This window comes from Drosophila pseudoobscura, chromosome X (assembly GCF_009870125.1).
Source record: "Drosophila pseudoobscura strain MV-25-SWS-2005 chromosome X, UCI_Dpse_MV25, whole genome shotgun sequence".
NCBI lineage: Eukaryota > Metazoa > Arthropoda > Insecta > Diptera > Drosophilidae > Drosophila > Drosophila pseudoobscura.
The window spans coordinates 48,958,611-48,976,775 of NC_046683.1; the positions used below are offsets into that span (position 1 = coordinate 48,958,611).

At 47.3% G+C, this 18,165-nt stretch overlaps 4 protein-coding genes across 13 annotated transcripts; 2 read left to right on the top strand and 2 right to left on the bottom strand.

The window, feature by feature from the left end:
• Window positions 1-71: 71 nt before the first annotated feature.
• Window positions 72-2,749, top strand: Mocs1 (Molybdenum cofactor synthesis 1). 3 transcript variants are annotated; one of them, XM_015187509.2, is made up of 6 exons: window positions 72-324; window positions 383-597; window positions 655-860; window positions 917-995; window positions 1,156-2,004; window positions 2,060-2,749. In XM_015187509.2, exons 3-6 carry the CDS (start codon window positions 714-716, stop codon window positions 2,704-2,706), a joined length of 1,722 nt encoding a protein of 573 aa, XP_015042995.2. In that variant the 5' UTR covers window positions 72-324; window positions 383-597; window positions 655-713; the 3' UTR covers window positions 2,707-2,749. The 3 variants fall into 3 exon arrangements, with proteins under 3 accessions (XP_015042995.2, XP_033240044.1, XP_001353651.3); XM_001353615.4 differs by having other exon boundaries at window positions 85-324; window positions 2,073-2,273; XM_033384153.1 differs by having other exon boundaries at window positions 72-597.
• Window positions 2,742-3,672, bottom strand: Pfdn2 (prefoldin 2). Its single transcript, XM_001353616.4, has 2 exons — window positions 3,383-3,672; window positions 2,742-3,319 (listed from the first exon to the last, which is right to left on the bottom strand). The coding sequence occupies exons 1-2, from the start codon at window positions 3,511-3,513 to the stop codon at window positions 3,013-3,015; spliced, it is 438 nt and encodes a 145-aa protein (XP_001353652.1). The 5' UTR covers window positions 3,514-3,672; the 3' UTR covers window positions 2,742-3,012.
• A 1,330-nt stretch (window positions 3,673-5,002) lies between these two features.
• Fit1 (Fermitin 1) lies at window positions 5,003-8,270 on the bottom strand. Its single transcript, XM_001353617.4, has 2 exons — window positions 7,834-8,270; window positions 5,003-7,762 (listed from the first exon to the last, which is right to left on the bottom strand). Exon 2 carries the CDS (start codon window positions 7,644-7,646, stop codon window positions 5,511-5,513), a length of 2,136 nt encoding a protein of 711 aa, XP_001353653.1. The 5' UTR covers window positions 7,647-7,762; window positions 7,834-8,270; the 3' UTR covers window positions 5,003-5,510.
• A 970-nt stretch (window positions 8,271-9,240) lies between these two features.
• LOC4813727 (transcription factor mef2A) lies at window positions 9,241-16,741 on the top strand. Of its 8 annotated transcripts, none has more exons than XM_015187516.2 (10): window positions 9,241-10,467; window positions 10,975-11,040; window positions 13,450-13,623; window positions 13,702-14,032; window positions 14,186-14,311; window positions 14,530-14,604; window positions 15,313-15,411; window positions 15,511-15,764; window positions 15,825-15,921; window positions 15,985-16,741. In XM_015187516.2, the coding sequence occupies exons 1-10, from the start codon at window positions 10,388-10,390 to the stop codon at window positions 16,096-16,098; spliced, it is 1,416 nt and encodes a 471-aa protein (XP_015043002.2). In that variant the 5' UTR covers window positions 9,241-10,387; the 3' UTR covers window positions 16,099-16,741. The 8 variants fall into 8 exon arrangements, with proteins under 8 accessions (XP_015043002.2, XP_001353654.3, XP_033238700.1 ...); XM_001353618.4 differs by having other exon boundaries at window positions 15,828-15,921; XM_033382809.1 differs by having other exon boundaries at window positions 15,523-15,764.
• The last annotated feature ends 1,424 nt before the right edge of the window (window positions 16,742-18,165 follow it).

Here is an 18,165-nt window from a genome sequence, read left to right on the forward strand (position 1 = left end):
TGTTTTGTCACAGATAGTGCCTCCATACTTCAACTAATAGCCGGGAGACGTGCTTAGATACGGATACGAACACTAATTTTGCGTTTTGTCAATCAAGCTATCTCTCTCCTGGCAGCAAAGCTAGCCAAGTCTAGTGTCATCAGGCCATTAGTTTTCAGACTATACGGTTTTGAAGTACAGTGAAATACGACCATAAGGAATGCCTGAGCTTCTTCTTAACCTTGGACGTGTTCAATATTCTAATATTTACAGCATGTAGGCAGTGGACGTTTTGTAATATGCATTATGCCAGTGCTGATAAAGCAGCTATCGCCGTTTGCTGAAGTAAGCAGTTTGCAAAATTCGGCTCAGCTCATAATGGAGTGTGTCTTCTCTTCCATAGCCATTTCAAATTTCCTAATGCCAACAATTAGCCGGTACGCTGCACACACGCTCACTAAAATGATAAGTGGAGGAGCTTTAGCGATGCCAAAAGCCCCAATAGAATCACCAGCCGCGCCGTTAGTTTACAAACAAAGCTCGGCGAGTGTGGAGTGGATCGTGTGCTGCCGAAATTGGATCCCGCCGAGCGATATTGAAAGAAGAAGCGCCCCTGCCGTGAGCATATGTAATTGCTTATCATTAAATATTATTAAACGGCCTGCTTTGATCCAGCCCCCCAGCAAGTTAAGTGTTTACGTAAGCTTAATTTATTGAAGCACGACATCAATCAAATGCGTCTTCTGGTGAAATACGCGAACAGGCTGCTGTGCCAGACTGCAGCACCGGTTCCCCTCCGCCAGAAGGCTTCGGCAGCGGCAACCGGTTCCCTGAAACTGGCGACAAGTGCGCAAACTGAGCCGGAGAGAGTCAACAAACAGGTGCTAGCAGCCACATTTCTAATGAGGAATGAATCAGCTAATCCTCTGTTTCATAGGACTCGCCGCTGACGGACACCTTTGGGCGACACCACACCTATTTGCGGATTTCGCTCACGGAACGCTGCAACCTGCGCTGTAAGTTTCCAACCAGCCCTACCGCAACAGGTTCTGGGCCAATCGATCGTTTATCAGCGACACGACACCCATGCTGACACGATAACAGGCCCAGGGCCTGAAGTGGATGCCTGGCTTAATTAAATGTTGTGGCGAAATTCACAGAAAACATGTGTTTCAGGTGACTACTGCATGCCCGCGGATGGAGTGCCCTTGCAGCCCAAGGCGAATCTGCTGACCACTGAGGAAATAATCCGTCTGGCCCGCATCTTTGTGAAGCAGGGGGTGCGGAAGATACGGCTTACGGGCGGAGAACCCACTGTTCGGCGGGACATAGTCGATATGGTGGCAGAGATGAAGGCCTTGCCCCAGCTGGAGCATGTGGGCATCACCACAAACGGCCTGGTACTGACCCGTCTGCTGCTACCCCTGCAAAGGGCAGGGCTGGACTCGCTTAACATCAGTTTGGACACACTGAAAAAGGACCGCTTCGAGAAGATTACCCGACGGAAGGGCTGGGAACGTGTCATTGCCGGCATCGATCTTGCCGTGCAACTGGGCTACCGCCCGAAGGTCAATTGCGTGCTGATGCGCAACTTTAACGAGGACGAAGTTTGCGACTTTGTGGAGTTCACCAGAGATCGGCCCGTTGACGTCAGATTCATCGAGTACATGCCCTTCTCCGGCAACAAATGGCACACAGACAGGCTGATCTCGTTCAAAGAGACGGTAGAGCTGATTCGCCGTCAATGGCCCGAGTTCGAGGCATTGCCAAATGGGCCAAACGACACATCAAAGGCTTTTGCAGTGCCGGGGTTCAAGGGACAGGTGGGCTTCATCACCTCCATGACAGAGCATTTCTGCGGCTCCTGCAATCGGCTAAGACTCACCGCAGACGGAAACATCAAGGTGTGTCTGTTCGGGAACAAGGAGTTCTCCCTGCGGGACGCCATGAGGAGCGACGTTTCTGAGGAGGATCTGGTGGACCTGATCGGAGCCGCAGTGCGGCGCAAGAAACGACAGCATGCAGGTGAGCTTGAATGGAGTCCATCAGTGGAGTCACAGAGGAGTACTCACATTTTCAGCATTCTCCCCCAGGCATGCTGAATCTCTCGCAGATGGAGAATCGCCCGATGATACTCATAGGCGGCTAGCCGACACCAGTCTCCAATTTCCCATTGCAAGCGCTGCACTGCTCCACCATCATCTTCATTCTCATCGTTCACAGCTGCTCCAGGCAGCCCGCCACTGCAGCACCCTCAGCCACGTCAACGCCCAGGGCAAGGCCCAGATGGTGGATGTCGGCGAGAAGCCAACCAGCACGCGACTGGCCCGAGCAGAAGCCACCGTTATAGTGGGGGAGCGACTCATTCAGCTCATTGCAGCCAACGAGTTGGCCAAAGGCGATGTCCTTAGTGTGGCTCAACTGGCCGGCATTCTAGGGGCTAAGCGGACATCCGAGCTGATCCCCCTGTGCCACAACATATCGCTGTCCTCGGTAAAGGTGAAGGCACAGCTCTTTCCCGAGGAACAGTGCGTGCGGCTGGAGGCTTCTGTCCGCTGCTCCGGCCAGACAGGCGTCGAAATGGAGGCCCTAACAGCCGTCTCCATTGCGGCCCTCACTGTCTATGACATGTGCAAGGCCGTGTCCCACGACATCTGCATCACCAATATCCGTCTGCTGAGCAAGTCCGGCGGCAAGCGGGACTACCAGCGTCAGGAGCAGTCCTAAGAAGCGTTCCAATAAAGCCCCACACAAGTGGTTCATTCTGTTACAGAAGTGGTTTACTTTCAGGACCAGTGTGTGGTTGTTTGGTAGGGTGTGGTGTGTTATGCGTGAATGACAGAGATTTGGGATGTGAGTGGGCGCGTGAACTTCGCCTTACAGCTAAAAATTACATATAACATTAGAACTTCAGTATTCAATCCATGATCCGGGATCGGTTGAGTTATTGTTCGCAAATCTTGGCAGAGTTCATTTCATACATAGACACAATAAATACGCTGCGCAGGCTGGGTTCTCTGCTTTCTTGGGCCTCTAGTTGGAGACGAGAACGTTGCGGTTCTCAGACTTGCTGCCGCTGCTCTCCGCATCCGATTTACCGCCCTCGGCGCCCAGGTGCTCGCCACGAATTTTGATGTTGTGCTCCTCCTTAAATTTGTTCAGCTCCGTGCCCTTTTTGCTCAGATCCTCAGTGATTAAAGTAATGGTCTGGGCAATGAAGTCCTGGTTCTCCACCAGCTGCGGCAGCACCTCCTTCACGGTTCGCTCACAGAGGACGCCGCCGATCAGACGAAAGCATTTGCGGTCCGGATCGGCCAACTTCAGTGTTTCTATCACAGTTCTGGGAAAAAAAAAATACATTTTAACATTGTAATGTCCACTTGGTGGCCTGCCAGTGACTCACTTGTGCTCCCTCAAGTCCATTTCCAGGGTGTTCAGGTTGTTGGCCAAATTTCGCTGGTCGTTCCGCAGCTGTTGAAATTGGGCCACAATTGCCTCCTGGCTGGGCGCTGGTTTCGTTGATTCGGTGCTCATTATGATGCTCAGTCCTTAAACAGTAACCCCGTGTATACTAAAAGTATGTTTCGAAAACTTAGTCGGCTTGTTTAGCACAAGTTCAGAATTTTCGTTCAAAATATGACGGCAAACACGAGGCCAAAAGAGCAAATACGTCACAAATTTTAAAACATACCGTACAAATACTGATGAATTATTAGTAATCAATTTGCATCATATTCCTAGTTTTTGATATTCGGTTGAATATTACCAGCTAGCTAAGACCCTCAGCTCTGAACTCGATATTTTATCCTATTGATAAAACAATTTCCCACAAGACTAGTTAACCTTAAGTTCTCACCTTTATTGGATTGTTTATAAAATAAGTTTTAAGCAAAACCGGTCAACAACAATTTCCACTAAATTAATTTCCTTACATGGTAACTACACGATAACTCCACATTTGCTACATTTTAACTACATTGTCATGTAATTAGCAAAGGCGACACCTGAAGGGAAATGTGTGTTTTAAAAATTGTTGCCCGTTTTTTGTATATAAGCCCCATGGAAGCGCCAGTGTGAAAAACCTCCGCTATTCACTTTTTGAAATGCCTTTTTTTCCGACATTTTTGAAAAAAATTGAGATTTTGATGGCAAGCGATCAGATTTTCGATGCTGATCTTGAATACTAATTCGTTGTGGCCTGGGACACGGCTCCAAGTGGCATTTCTACACGGTTTCTACATTGGTGCATTGGACAAGACGGTGAATCCTTAAGGCGTCTTAAATATATTGGAAAATTCTAGAAAAAGCTGTGAAATGTAGAAAATTTGCAAGGTGTGTGCGCTAGATGTGGTGGCAAGAACATCAGTGTCGATTAAATATACCGTCTCATTTTAAAAACATACCGGTAATATACTGACGGATTCAAGTACAAATGGTACAATTACGCAGCACTGCAGTTGAACTGGAACTGGCTATCGATTCATCGTGCAACAGCGCGAAACTGTGGGATTGACTTATCGAATTTAAAAAAGCTTTTCAATTAGGTTGTAAGCCCTTTCATTTGGATTTCTATGTAAACTGGCAGAGACCATAGCAAATTTCTCCAGCTTTAACTTTATTGTCCCTAATTGAATTAAATTGAAGACTTCTTTGATTTTGCATGCCTCCATGCCATCTTTGCAGTGCCCCCTGAGATGCGACCCCATTCAGAATAACTCTTCAACGCTGTCATCAATCAACGGCTAACCCCATGGAGTGTCTGTGTAATCTCCGTATAGGGCAAAGAATGAGTCCACGTCGCTCCTCTGCTTATCAATTCAATTGAAATTGTTATTAATAACAATAAGCATGCTTTATATTACAGCACGCCCCTCCGCCATGGGGGATGAGTAAGCACCCAGAGGAGCAGCTCAGCGCAGCTCAGGGCAGCTCAGGGTTCGAGTTTCCAGCTGCTATCATCTGTCTGGATGCCTGGATTGAGTGGAGTATATGCAAATAAATGCGACACGACACGATCATGTTGTTTACGATCATTAAAAACGTATCAAATAATTTATTCTGCTTATTAATTTGTTTAATAAATATACAATATATAAAACTGCTGGTTAGTCCACACACAATAAACTGTACGAAGAGTAGTAGTAAAAAAAAAGGCTGATTGTGGGGCTATATCACCCCACTTTGGACTAAAGTTGTAGCTTTAACATGCTGCTTGGGGCTTGGGGGCTGTGGGACTGTCGGACTGTTAGAAATACATACACAGAACACAGTACACAGAACATTGACTTGGAGTTGGTTAAGATTGCTTCTGGCAAAAGGCACAACATTGTTATCATCAGTGTAGGTCGTTATTAGTCTAGGTATTTGCTGCTCTATCTTCGTTTCCATTTTTCCATTAACATTTACACATACACACACGAACTCTTTAAATATAGATAAAACATGCGACGAAGTTTGTGCTTGGCACTTGTAAGACTGCTGCTGTACTCCTCCATCTACATCTCCACCGCTCTATGATTGCTATGATCTCTTTACGACCATCCACCCGTCAGCTTGTGGAACATCTCCTCGTTGAGGGTCTGATTGTTCTCCTTGGAGCGCATCGACATGAAGATGTAGCCGCCAATGAATTCGTGCACCACCTTGCAGTCGGCGGACTGGCAAGAGAATACCACGCTCTCGTCGTGGAACTGAATCATCATGCACTTGATGCCCCAATTCACATTCCAGGCCTTCATTGTGTTGTAGCGCCAGGTCTTGATGTGGTCGCCCGAATTGAGGTCCATGCGCATGATGCGATTGTGGGCCACTCCCAGCAGCTCCTCCTTCTTGTGGCCATCGAACTTGATGATGAACAGCGTGACGCCAAAGTCTGGAAGGGATTGCCAGGCCTGTATGTACCTGAGCTTCGATTCCATCAGCGGCAGCTTCTTCACATTGGCATGCGCCTCCAGTATCCTTTGCACCGCTTTGCTGGACAGCTTGCGCAGCATCTTGGGCGACAGGTAGTCCATGGGCTCCACGCTGCGTGGATTGATGGTCAGGGGAGCACCTTGGGCAGGCTTCTGCATCTGCAGCAGGGATCGAATGCTGCTCACCTCGCTGTCATAGGAGCTGTCGGCTAGAGAACGGCCTTTGGCGGCCAGACGGCAGGCAGCCATCCACTTGGCGTACTGCTCCTCGTTCTCGCACCGCACCCAGACTTCGCTGTTGGGCCCGCTCCTGCCTTCGGGCGGCACCTCCAGACGAATGGCGAACTTTCCTTGGGCCAAATGAACATCGGGAGTCACTTCGCAGCCGCGCAGGTTGATGCTGATGGTGGGAGCACCGCGACGCGAATCCTCCTGCGACTTGTAGAGATGCAAGTGCAGATCCCGGTAGGTGAAGAAGTAGCGCTTGTAGCCCTTGAGGGTGAACCTCTGTGGCTTGAGGAATCTCAAGTAGTCGGACAGCTCGGGTATCCTGGTTATGTTGCCCTGATCTTTGCCATTGCTGGGTCCCTCGAGTGTAATTTGCAGCTCATTCAGAGCTGAATCGATGTCATCCTCTCCGCCATTCTCCTGGCTCGACGTCTCTATCCCGGAATCTATGCCGGGCGGATGCAGTTCCGTTTGGTGGTTCACTTGGAACTGGAGGGCGGCAAACATGAGGGTCTCCTCCTCGGTGCAGTCCAGCTCCTCGTTGAGAATAGACCACTTGGCCTGCTCGTACAGCTGATTGATGCGCACCTGGTCGTACTTCGGGTTCAGATCGAAGAAGGTGAAGTACTTGAAGCGCAAACAGAGTGTGTCGTACTCCCTCACGCCCTGCTCCATGATGGACAGCGAGGAGTCCAGCCAGCCCACATTAAGGCGTGCCTTCTCCACCAGGGTCTTGGGCCGCACCAGACGGGCCCGCACGTCCGGACTGGGGGATCGGGGAGAGACGGCCAGGTTCTCCTGGAAGTCGCCGAAACTGGAATTCGAATCGTAGCTGGCGTATCCATTGGAGCTGTGCTTCCATGTCCCTGTGGGCGAGCTGATCGGTGTTCCCGGTGCTGTGGCCGCCCTCCTTGGTGTGGTGGCATACGGCGAGGCAGGGGCACACAGGAGATTGCCATTGTGCGACCTGTCCAGGCTACCGTTGCTACCGTTGTAGGCTGCGGCAATGGGCACAAAGGAGTTGGTGTCCGGGGCGGGCTGGAGGTAGGACACGCCGTTGGCCTCCGCCACAGGGATCTTCTTCTGTGGAAGCTTCGAGAAATTCTTCTTCAAGTGCTCCTGCTCCACGGGCTTGCAGAGGGACAGCTCTTCCGGGTAGCGTATGTCCAGATCCTTGCACAGGTTCACCACGGCCCCAAAGGTCTTGGCCGAGAAGTTGACGCGGTAGTCAAGATACCGCAGATCGGGCAGCTGCACCCTCAGTGTTTTGTGCATGGGTGTAAAGTGGAGGAACGAGTCCGACTGTACTCCGGCCTGGTCCAGTGTGGAGCGTGTCCTTGTTAGCCAAACGTTCTTGGCGGGCCACCACAGGGCATGGTCCGACCAGTCCTTGGGCATTTCCGGGTCAACAAGCTGGAGCATCACTCCGCCAATGTGCTGATCTCCCTTCACCCGCAGCGTCTTCTCTACCTGCAGATCTGTGATGAGGATCTGCAGGTTCCAGGTGTTCTCACCGACATGAATCATCGTCCGTTTCAGTCGCAATCTATAGCCTATTTCAGATACACAATGATGAGGGGGCGTCGCCGTCCAATACTAGAGTAGCGCCGCGAACAGAACGACCAGCGACCAGCGAACAGAGTCTAGAAATGTATAGCAACACAAACAATCACCGTCTAAAATTGCTCCCAAACGATGACGTAATCCAACTTACGTTTCAACGTTTCTCCGCAGCTCAAAAAAAAACTTTTTCCCCGTTTTTGCAATAAATTCGTTCGTTGGGACGGGGAGGGGAGCGGATCGCCCTTATCTCGCCAGATGTTTGCTCTGCTGCTATATCCGCCACTCGGTCACTTGGGGCGGGAGGTGGAGATGGAGGAGGAGGAGGGGTAGAGGAGATGTCAGAAGAATTGCTGGGGCTAGCTGCTTGAAGCGAGTAATTAATACACGCCCAAGGTTATGATGATGTTTTGTTTCCACAATTCAATAGTAGTTCAATAGTCTTGTGGCGTCGCTCCGCAGCAGCAATGTTTTCCGTTCCGCGACACGAAATTAATGTGCTTCGCTTCCGAAAATTTATAAATAAAGAAATATATATTTAAGTAAAATACATTTTCAGCAAACAAAACAGCAATGTGGACCGCGGATTTATCGAAAAAATATACCGTCTGACCCTCCTAAATATACCGAAACATACCGTCTCATTTAAAAAATATACCGTAAATATACTGACGAGTTCAAGTTATATTTTACATATTCCATAATTCTGATATTCTGTCGCATACTCCCAGCTATATAGAATATTTAGCCATGCCTACATAATTTTAACCTATTAATGAATCAATTTTTTACTCAACTGGCTTATTCTAAATACTTGCTTTTATTGGACTTTGCGTCAAAAAAGGTTTTAGCGAAAATGAGAGCCTTAACCGATTTGAAAAAAAAAACAAAGAGTGGTGCCCGCCAAATAGAAAATGTTTGAAAGTGAATGAGCGAAATGGATTTAAATTCAATGCATTGGAATAAATGATGCACGGAAGCATGATTTGAGAATCCGAAAATATATAAATAAAGAAATATATATTAAAGTAAAATACTAAATGCTGGCCATTTTCAGGGTATTGGAAAGGCTCAAATTTCCGTTCGTTACTTATCGATAGTTGAGTTCACATTTGCACAAAGTTGAGTTATTGATACGTCTAAGTCCAGCAAATTATTAAAATGGTTGATCTACTGATAACATTTTTTTATATTTATAAATGTATATATTTGCACATTTTCCCTTAGCCAAAATTTGTACGCGCCTAATTTTGATTTTTGGACAGGGTTGAAATATTTGGAAAATCGAACAAACGCAACTAAATAACTGTTTAAGAATAGGATCCTTTTCCAGAATCTGATTATGATGACATGTAGATTATTTTATTGGAATTTGTTCATCCTGGGGATAAAATGGATGGTCAGTAATGCTAGTTCTTGTTTAGGAAAATGAACAAGCTTGGACTAAACTTAACCGCTATGATCTAATTTAATTATACCATACTTGGTGGCAGCCCTATAGCCACCTCGATTTTTAGTCGAAATGCAACCAACCTTCACGCCTTACCGCTTCACACTCTATTCGTAAACAGAGACAACAAATGTTACGTGGGTGTGTGTGTGTGGAGCAAAAAGCTCCATCGCTCCGGCTGCACAACATGCCTCAAAAGGCCCCAGTCTGTACAGTGGCGACTGTTGTTGCGAGCGCACCGACTGGGGAAAAACTATTAGTTTTATTAACATAGCACATAGCGGAACATTGTGTAAAGCACGCGCGAGTCTGGTCTTTCGTCTCACTCTGCTCCACACACACGAACACACGAACAGAGAGAAATACCTGTAAAGCAGGCGAAGACTTCGTTTGTTGGTTGCAAAAAAACGGTGCATGGAAAATTCGAAAATCTTTTTGTTTTTGTTAAACAAAGTTTGCTCTTGCGAACCTAGTGTCAACTCAAAACATAGAGCCATAGTCAGCTTATTCAAAAACCTCATTCTTACACCAGCAAACCTTACGGAAGGAAGTATACAGAAAACATCTGTGCTCAAAAAATCGATCCAGACAAAAAGTGAACTATTTTTACGGGGTTAACAACAATTCACATTTATTTTTGTTATATTTCGGCTCGCACAATAATTTTAAAAGAGAAACACACGAAAATAGCTTCAGTTTCAGCTACAGTTACAGCTTCACGAGTCGAGTCGAGTCGAGTGTAATCGGTGTATTACGTTGATAGTAAAAATAAAAGCGCAACAACCGCGGTGCTTAGTCATCCGTGCATCCGTGCGAGAGATAGTGCGCTGCTGCGAGATTCGCTGAGGAGGTATCTCCCATACGAATTCCATTCGAAGGAACTCCAAGCCTCTCATAATTACGAAATTGCATCAGTTGAAACAACGCCTACAACGACACGCCAGTGATTACAACAAAAGCAACAACTACTACATACGTCAGAGACAACAACGTCAAGGCGAATCGGTAACAACAACAACAACAATTACAGCCACTAGATATATGTGTATATAGAGATATATCGTGGTAACCTGTTGTTTGTTCGCCACTCAACCTCTCTACGTGCCCCCAGCCGCATCTGAAATTGGTCATTTGTGAGCGGTTTACATATAGAGAGCAGAGCGTAGACGGAGCGGCAGGCACACCTGTTTGGTGGCGACTGGAACCCGTGGACTGGACTGGGACTGCGACTGCACGGGTCACTGGAAAGCAACACACAATGACGCGCCTCACAGAGGAAATGGTCATAGCTCGGTCCAAGCAATCGGATCTGGGCCTAATTACAAAACTGAATTGCTGGTAAGCTGCTGCGATAGATCTCTATTGTTAATCGTGCAGGTGCAGTAGCAGAAAACGTAGGTGAAAGCGTACCGTATCGTGCCCCTTGCTGGAGCTCCGATCTGTTTGGGTATCTGCCCACTTTTTGGGGCATGCTCTGGCGGCTTTCACTGGGGTGCCTGCCGGTGCTGGTGTTGGTGCTGGTACTGGTACTGGTGCCCCTCCAGTTTGACCCAAATCCGGGGGCAATCTTCTAACCAGTTTAGAAGTGTCGTCCATTGCCGAGCGTCACGACTGCCTCCGCTCCGTTGGCGAGTGGAAAAACGCCTGCCACTCAAGAGCTTAGAGTGCCATGAAAATGCTTGGAAAAGGCACTAAAAAGCAGTTGAACTACTTTTTCGAGCAGCAGACAGCCTACTATGCTCTCGAGCCCATCTCAGATACGGACTGCACTCACTGCACGAATCAATCATTTAGGAGAGGGCTAACTGTATCACTATCTCTGTTCTCTTTCTCCGTTTCTTTCAGGGGAAGTGATCTCACCGATGTATCCATCATCAAGCGCATGCGTGGTGTCGAGGTGCTGGCGCTTAGGTAAGTCATTCTATCATATAAGGATCATCTCATCTTCATTTCCTGCAAGCCCGCTCTGATTGAGTACGCTTCGGTTCCGCGGTACGAATTGCTTTGATATTTGCTTTCAAGTGATGTCATCGCCGCTTCGCTACGGCATCATCATTAGGCGGGCAGAAATACGAGAAATACTTTGGCACGCTCGTAACGCGCGTAATTAATGCAAACGAAAAAGAGGCAACAAAAACTACAGCAGATACGAAATATAAGCTAAAAGTCGTGGGAGCTCCAAAATTGGCAATAGCCAGTCGCTTGCCTCGTACTTTTTCCAGCTGCGTGGCGTGGGCCCCTTGTGGCGAGTGCGTAGGGGGGGCTTGTTTCAGAGACTGGCTCCAGAGATACTTGTAAAAGATACTTTTGTACAATCTGTACTCTTTTCAGCGATATTTGTACTTGTACTTGTATTTGTACTTGCGATGATTGGATTGCATGCCATGCCATGGCGCTGCCTTAAAAGGCGACAATCAGTTTTGACTGCCAAGGTCACCGAAATCGATTCCCCCCAACCCCCAGTTAAAACTTCGCCGTCATCTGCTGGCAATATGCTGACAAGTCTCAGATGCATGACTATACATATATGTATATGTATACATATATTCGTATTTGTATAAATATGAGAGGTGTATGCAAAAGCTATGGCCATACGGGGAGTGCTCTGATGATGAATGCTTGTCATTGAACTTGAGGTATCGGAAGAGCAGGAAGAGTATCTTGATAAACAGCATCTTATTGTAGAAAGACAAGAGAGAGGGACAGGGACAGAGACACAGACAGAGACAGAGACTTATGAAGTAGTATCTCTTGTGGCTTAAGCTATGAATCAAATTTGTCAACTTCGACCTAAACCTAAAAGCTATACCTTTTCAGAATCTTTAAGAATACACCAATCGATTGGCATTCGAAATGTTCGAAATTCAAAAATGTTGTCTCCATTTATTCCTAAATATGGAATGTAGAATTAATCGGACAGGCTTAGTCAGTGTTTTGATTTTGTTAGGGCCATGGAAAACTCTATAAAAGGGGTTCCAAGATAGAAATTGAGACTTACAATATATTCTTGGGAGATATACAGAATTCCATAAAGACCTTACCTTTGTACTCACCCTAAGAACTCTTCAAGCACTCTTCAGATCTACGTATACTTATATGTATGGCATGCCTATTATCAGGAAGCTATTGCCGCAATCGAGGCTCTTCAACTTTGCTTTGCTTTATCATTAGGGTTTATCAGCTACTCGTAATAGATAGCAGAATATTGCATATTGTGTATTGTATATTTGGGGGCAACAACTTCTAGATCCCCTTCGACTATCAAAGTTGACTGCCTTTTACTTAGCATTTAACAAGGAAAACCTTTTTGTTCCCAGTCGTTGGGCAAAAAGAAACAACTGGGTTTCTTTTTCAGTTGTTGTCTGTTTGGCATTTATATGCGTGGGGGAAGAGAGAGCTAGGCCTTGCCTTGGAGTGGCGGTCGCGGTCGCGTCGAGTGCCGCGGTACGCAATGTTCTTATGTGAGCCCATAAATCAGTTCAGGTGAAACGCGTTGGCGTAGTCCCTTTTCCATTTCCTTTTGGTTATTAAGGAATCCATATTGATTTGAATTGCGTGCCGTTGGCACTTTCCTCCAGCTCCTCGGGGCTCGAGGGCCTAGAGCCGAGTGCCTAGTGCCATGACTCTTGCGGGCAACCTTGACGTTAATGGGGGACCCGGATTATGCATACTATTTCTCTGATGGTTCCACTCCGGAGTGGCCTGCTTTAGTTCCCAGCCCTAAAAATAGTGGAACGGCTCCAGAGCCACTCGGAGACAACTCGTCGACTCGTCGACTCTCCTCGAGGCAATGCACCCGTGTGCCATTTAATGACGAGTCGTGGCTAAGTTTAGCCACTTATTTATACACTTCCTCCGTCGGCCCCATATCTTATCTTATCGGTGGGGGGGTGCCAGAGCCACGAAAAGGGGTGGAACAATCAAAGCACGCGCCTCTGCCTCTGCCTTTGCCTCGGGCAATTGGCCATTTGAAAGTAATTAGCATCGATGAATCGATGGATGGAGGTGCTAACCGGGGGAGACGGCTCTACGAAACTGACCTACAGATACAGATGATGACAAAGAGCGTGTCTCCTCTGCCCATCTGGTGCTTCTTTAACGGCGGTCGCTTGTGTGGCATTCTTCGGTTTCAACAGAGTTAATGACCTCTCCACGCAGCTGCCACCGAAAGAATCTTTTCATGATTCACGGCAGTTAGTTGGAGGCCGATGCGCCTCTGTCGCTTTATAACAGAGAAAGTTTGTTGAACCACAGATACTCGTACAGCTTGTGAGACATTCTTCTGAAACTCTTTCTCTCTGTTTTACTGTTCTTGTGCAGCGTCAATAAAATCAGCACCTTGGCGCACTTTGAAGACTGCTCGAAGCTGCAGGAACTATATCTGCGCAAGAACCACATTCAGGACATCAATGAGATTGCTTACCTGCAGAATCTGCCAGCACTGAGGAACCTCTGGCTTGAGGAGAATCCATTCTGTGACCAGGCCGGCGCCAAGTGAGTAATGCCCCCCTCCGATTTCAGTCGAAAGAAGCCCTCCAATAGGTACTCACATTTTTCACACCGCATTTGCAGCTATCGGGCGATCGTATTGCGCGCTTTGCCCAATCTGAAGAAACTCGATAATGTGGAAGTCACACAGGAGGAGGTGGACGATGCCTTGCGTCGCGGTGGCAGCGTCGGCGGTGGCGGTGGAGGCGGCGGCGGCAGCGGTTCGGTGCCCGAGGATGAGGTGTACGAAGATGCCTATGAGGTACGACAGCAGCAGCGTACATCGCCGCAGCATAGCTACCCCACACACTCGCCGCCACCGCAGCAGCAGCAGCAGTATCATCCACAGACGCAGCAGCAACCTCAACAACAGCCACAGCAGCAGCGCCAGAGCTCGAGTCCCATCATGCGAGAGGTAAATCGCTACCATTGTCGAGACTCTCCCACGCCACGCCCTGGTTTCACACTCGCCTTGGCTTTAATCTTAACTCTTAACTTTTAACTCTTAACTGAACTCTCGCCACGTCTTTGTATCTCCACTCCTGCTAATCCCGTTCCCATTAACAAGCCGCTTTTGTTAGCCAGCCCGCCGGGTAACCACAGCTGCGAAGGGACCATCACGCACAGTGCCAGCGATCTAGGTGGCAGCCAGGTGCTGCCAGTGCATGGCTCCAAGCCCCCAACACCCACCAAGGTAACCCCTAGAGATGGAGAATCCCATAGGAGAGATGTGGAGTGCAGGAGAAGGCAGTGGATCCATAAAGTTAGGAGTGTCCGTTCGTCTGCTTATAAATATGAGTCCTGAAAGGAATATACCCAAGATAACTGAACAGGGAAAACCTTACAGAATAATCTTTAATCTCCCCTTCCTTATCCCAAAAACTAAAAACTAATCTGTCTTGGTTTTCCCAGGAACCCGTGCATCCGCCATCGCCCATGTATAACACGTTAACCAAAGAGCAGCGCACTTCCTATCAGCAATACGATGTAAGACCCACTTCCTAACCAGCCACCGCCACCGCCCTACGCACATCCATCATGACAATATGCTGAGCCTCGTTGCCGAGCCCACTTTTTGGGGCACCCTACTGAATGGGGTAGGGTAGGGTAGGGCGTGGATGGGGGCACGTCACACTTGGTTGAAGTAGGAGGGTAACCCCTTGAAAGAGTCACGCGATGGCTTCGGCTTCGGCTGCGACAGCGACATGGTTAAGGTTCTCTTTTTCCCGTCGCTTGGCCATCGGACCCATTGTCTGCTTGCTTTTGTGGCTTAAGTCAGCCAGTTGACTTTGGGAGCCACAGGGCGAACTGGGGGGTGGGGGGAGGGGAAAACGAGAGAGACAAACCAAACAATAATTGCCAAAGAAGCCCAAATCGACAGCGAACAAAAGCCGAAACTGAAACGGGGAAAAATGGGTCATTATATATGCAGAGAATAGAGGAAGGGCTACACGGGCTAATGAGCCATTGAAGCAGCATTAGATTGTGCCCCAAAAAACAGTGCGACTTGCTCAACATTCCGTCATGTGGATGGCCGTTGGGGGGTCACCAATGCGAATTTAACGTCTCTAATGTGCTCACTCTTTCACAACAACCATGCACCACCCGAACCACAACCTCAACCAAAACCACAACCACAACTCAACCCCCGACTAAAAACATCTGCACCACTAACCAACGCCCAATGACGAGCAGCGCTCGCCGGGCTCTGACCAGGAGAGCAGCCCAAATGCTGGCTATCGGGAGGTGCGACCAGCGCCCATCCCGCCCAGCATATCCGCACATTCGATGAAGGTAAGGGGCTTGCTGCCACTCGGTGCCCCCACATTCAGACGATGATGAATCGATGTTCGATATGCAAATCCCCTTTTAATTTTGGTATTCCCCGAACAGGAATACTATCAGTCGGATCGCCCGACCTACCCGGCACACTATCGCCATAGCCAGACAGACCTCACCGAATGGGAGGAGCACCAGCAGCACCAAGTGCCGCAGGTCCACCACAATCCGTACGGCAGCCAGATGCTGAACCACCCACAACGTCGCAGCGTCGGTCCCGAGAGTGGAGATCGTTTCACTGGCTACCGGAATGGAAGTGCGCGTGAGAACGGCGGAGATTGGGACCCAGAGGATAGGCCACGATCAAGGTAAGCAATGGGATTGCATAGGATTCGTACGGGTATATTAGATGATTGGTTCCTTTCCAGCAGACGGCCGGAGGGTCGCTACAGCGATTCGACTAACAACGTGTCAGCCTCTGTGGCGAATCATTACTCGGGCTATCATCGTCGACCCATTAACCGGGTGAGTAAATGGCACAATATCGATAAGATATATGTATAACTGAATCATTTCCCTTTTCGTCAGAGCTCCAATCTATTGTCTGCCACGCTCTGCCTGGTCAAAGAGCTTGACTACGCCAGCCTGGAGGTGCTCGAACACGCCGTGCGGTGTCGCATCGATGAGCTAGCGACTGAATGATGAAGACGTCTTTCTAATCGGATGTCGATTAGCTAATCCCTGTCGCGTACCCTGGCCCGCGCACGGGAATCAAACACAAAAGACCAGAACAGAACATATACGAGCACAAAAGACACTGTGGGAGCAGGAGCTGCCGCTGGGAGCAAAAGCTACGGCTGGTGACATGAGGAGCCCTTCGAAATCTATTATACTAACGTCTAAAGCTACAAACCCAACAAATACTTAACGATTCATACTTGCCAATGTAAATTACGATATACTAGGTTAACAAGTTTTCTAAGAATATTGCTAAGGGGAAACCAGTACAGTAGGAGATAGATTGAGGGATTGATATCCGAAATTTGAAGCTAAGTTTCGTTTCGATGATACGCCTGTCGTTTTCAACCCATTTAGTTTGTTAACCACCTCCTAGCGATCACCGATCGGGCACTGACCACTGACTAGCCTTCTTTTGTACTTAATATGCGAGGATCGTACTAATTAACAAACGCCCAAGGCGCAAGCACAATGCATCTTCCTCGTTTAATTATAAATTAGTTGAAATGTATACTCATGAATTTGTTAAATATTTGTACTCGACCGACCACTAAACTAACGTGACTTTTAAATTAATTGAATTATAGAGAAAAAAACACGTCCAGTTTATGTTTGCCTTCTTCTGTCCAATGATTATGTTTGAATATATCATGCATGCGCAATAAATAAGCAAATTAACAGAAGATGAACGCTTGTTTCAATTATTAATTAATGTTAATACAAAATATAAATAAATATTAATCTATATATGTAGATAATAGTAATATATGTGTAGGTAAATATGGGTTCTGGCACATTAGCATAATTAATTACTAAATAACTATTATACTAATTAATTATGCGCATAATTATGCTAGTTGTTCCAGAACCCGGTATATATTACTGCTACTGTTTCTAGTGATTCAAATTTTAATATACTGCTTAAAGCAGTTGAAACAGCAGTCTTCGAAACGGTTAGACAATGCTTGAGCTTTTAGAGTGTTTGAGCTTTCAAAGCAGTGCATTTGAATTTTATTGCGCCAAGCAAGAACTTTGGCATTAAGCATGTACATATAATACTGCTTAAGGCAGTATGAAAATTCCTCGAAACGGTTATATGTAGACTGCTTGAAGAGCTTGACGAAGCAGTGAACCACAATTCCTTTGGCGGCAAGTCAAATCAATAAAGTTGTGCTTTTTTGTGTCAATCCGTTAACTTTGACATTTTATTCAAAGGCAGACATATATTATTTTGTGCGTTGAAAAATTAAAATTGTAATTTATCCCAAACCAACACATACTCCCGACACTTATTCATCCGCAGCCGATCGATGGCTGCAAGGATTCCAAAGCTAACAACAGTTACCCGTAAACCCGGCCCAAGTCACAATGTTGCTCCGTGCGGCAACCTTTTTCTTCCCTTGCATTAAAAACTCGGCACACTCAATAAAAGATAATTGTACGAATAAAAACTCATTTGATTTAGGCGATATTTTCAGTGCCCTGACTCCCCCCTATCTACCTGATACTGGTTCCTCGTCCTCCAAACTGACCATCCACACGAGTGCGGGTACGCTCCGTACCCCTTTCTCGACCCCACAGATGTGAAACGCTCCGAGTCCTCCAACCCGACCCCACAGATGTGATACGCCCTGTGTCCCCTAGCCTGACCGCCCACACGTATGTGACAGAAGGCGACTGAGTTTACCTCAGCCTGAATGGGGATACGTTACAACCTAATGACCTATTTTTTGACAACTAATATTTTTTCTGTTTTTTATTCAGATCTGTCTCTCTCTCTCTTTTCTCATACTATAACCAGCCGTTCAGCAGTGCGCAAACTGCACGAGGAAGAGAGAGAGAGAGAGAGAGAGAATTAGGTAGCGCATGGAAGGGGTAGCGAAGCCAGTCTAAATGTATTTCTTCATTCTGGCTTTAAAAATGATAAAAAATTATCTAGATTCGACAATGGGAAAATATGGTCGCTCTCTATGATGATGCGTTTTTGGTTGTATCGTATCTTTAAAACTGTGGATGCCACAGGTATTCGTC

Bases quoted from the DNA above. Each gene is read 5' to 3' on its own strand.
- Mocs1 (XM_033384153.1), top strand. From the start codon at position 714: ATGCGTCTTCTGGTGAAATACGCGAACAGGCTGCTGTGCCAGACTGCA. The intron at 861-916 runs GTGCTAGCAGCC...TCTGTTTCATAG, and splicing joins CGGAGAGAGTCAACAAACAG to GACTCGCCGCTGACGGACAC. The intron at 996-1,155 runs GTAAGTTTCCAA...CATGTGTTTCAG, and splicing joins GGAACGCTGCAACCTGCGCT to GTGACTACTGCATGCCCGCG.
- Pfdn2 (XM_001353616.4), bottom strand. From the start codon at position 3,513: ATGAGCACCGAATCAACGAAACCAGCGCCCAGCCAGGAGGCAATTGTG. The intron at 3,320-3,382 runs GTGAGTCACTGG...TTTTTTTCCCAG, and splicing joins ATGGACTTGAGGGAGCACAA to AACTGTGATAGAAACACTGA.
- Fit1 (XM_001353617.4), bottom strand. From the start codon at position 7,646: ATGATTCATGTCGGTGAGAACACCTGGAACCTGCAGATCCTCATCACA.
- LOC4813727 (XM_015187516.2), top strand. From the start codon at position 10,388: ATGACGCGCCTCACAGAGGAAATGGTCATAGCTCGGTCCAAGCAATCG. The intron at 14,312-14,529 runs GTAACCCCTAGA...TGGTTTTCCCAG, and splicing joins AGCCCCCAACACCCACCAAG to GAACCCGTGCATCCGCCATC. The intron at 15,412-15,510 runs GTAAGGGGCTTG...TTCCCCGAACAG, and splicing joins TATCCGCACATTCGATGAAG to GAATACTATCAGTCGGATCG.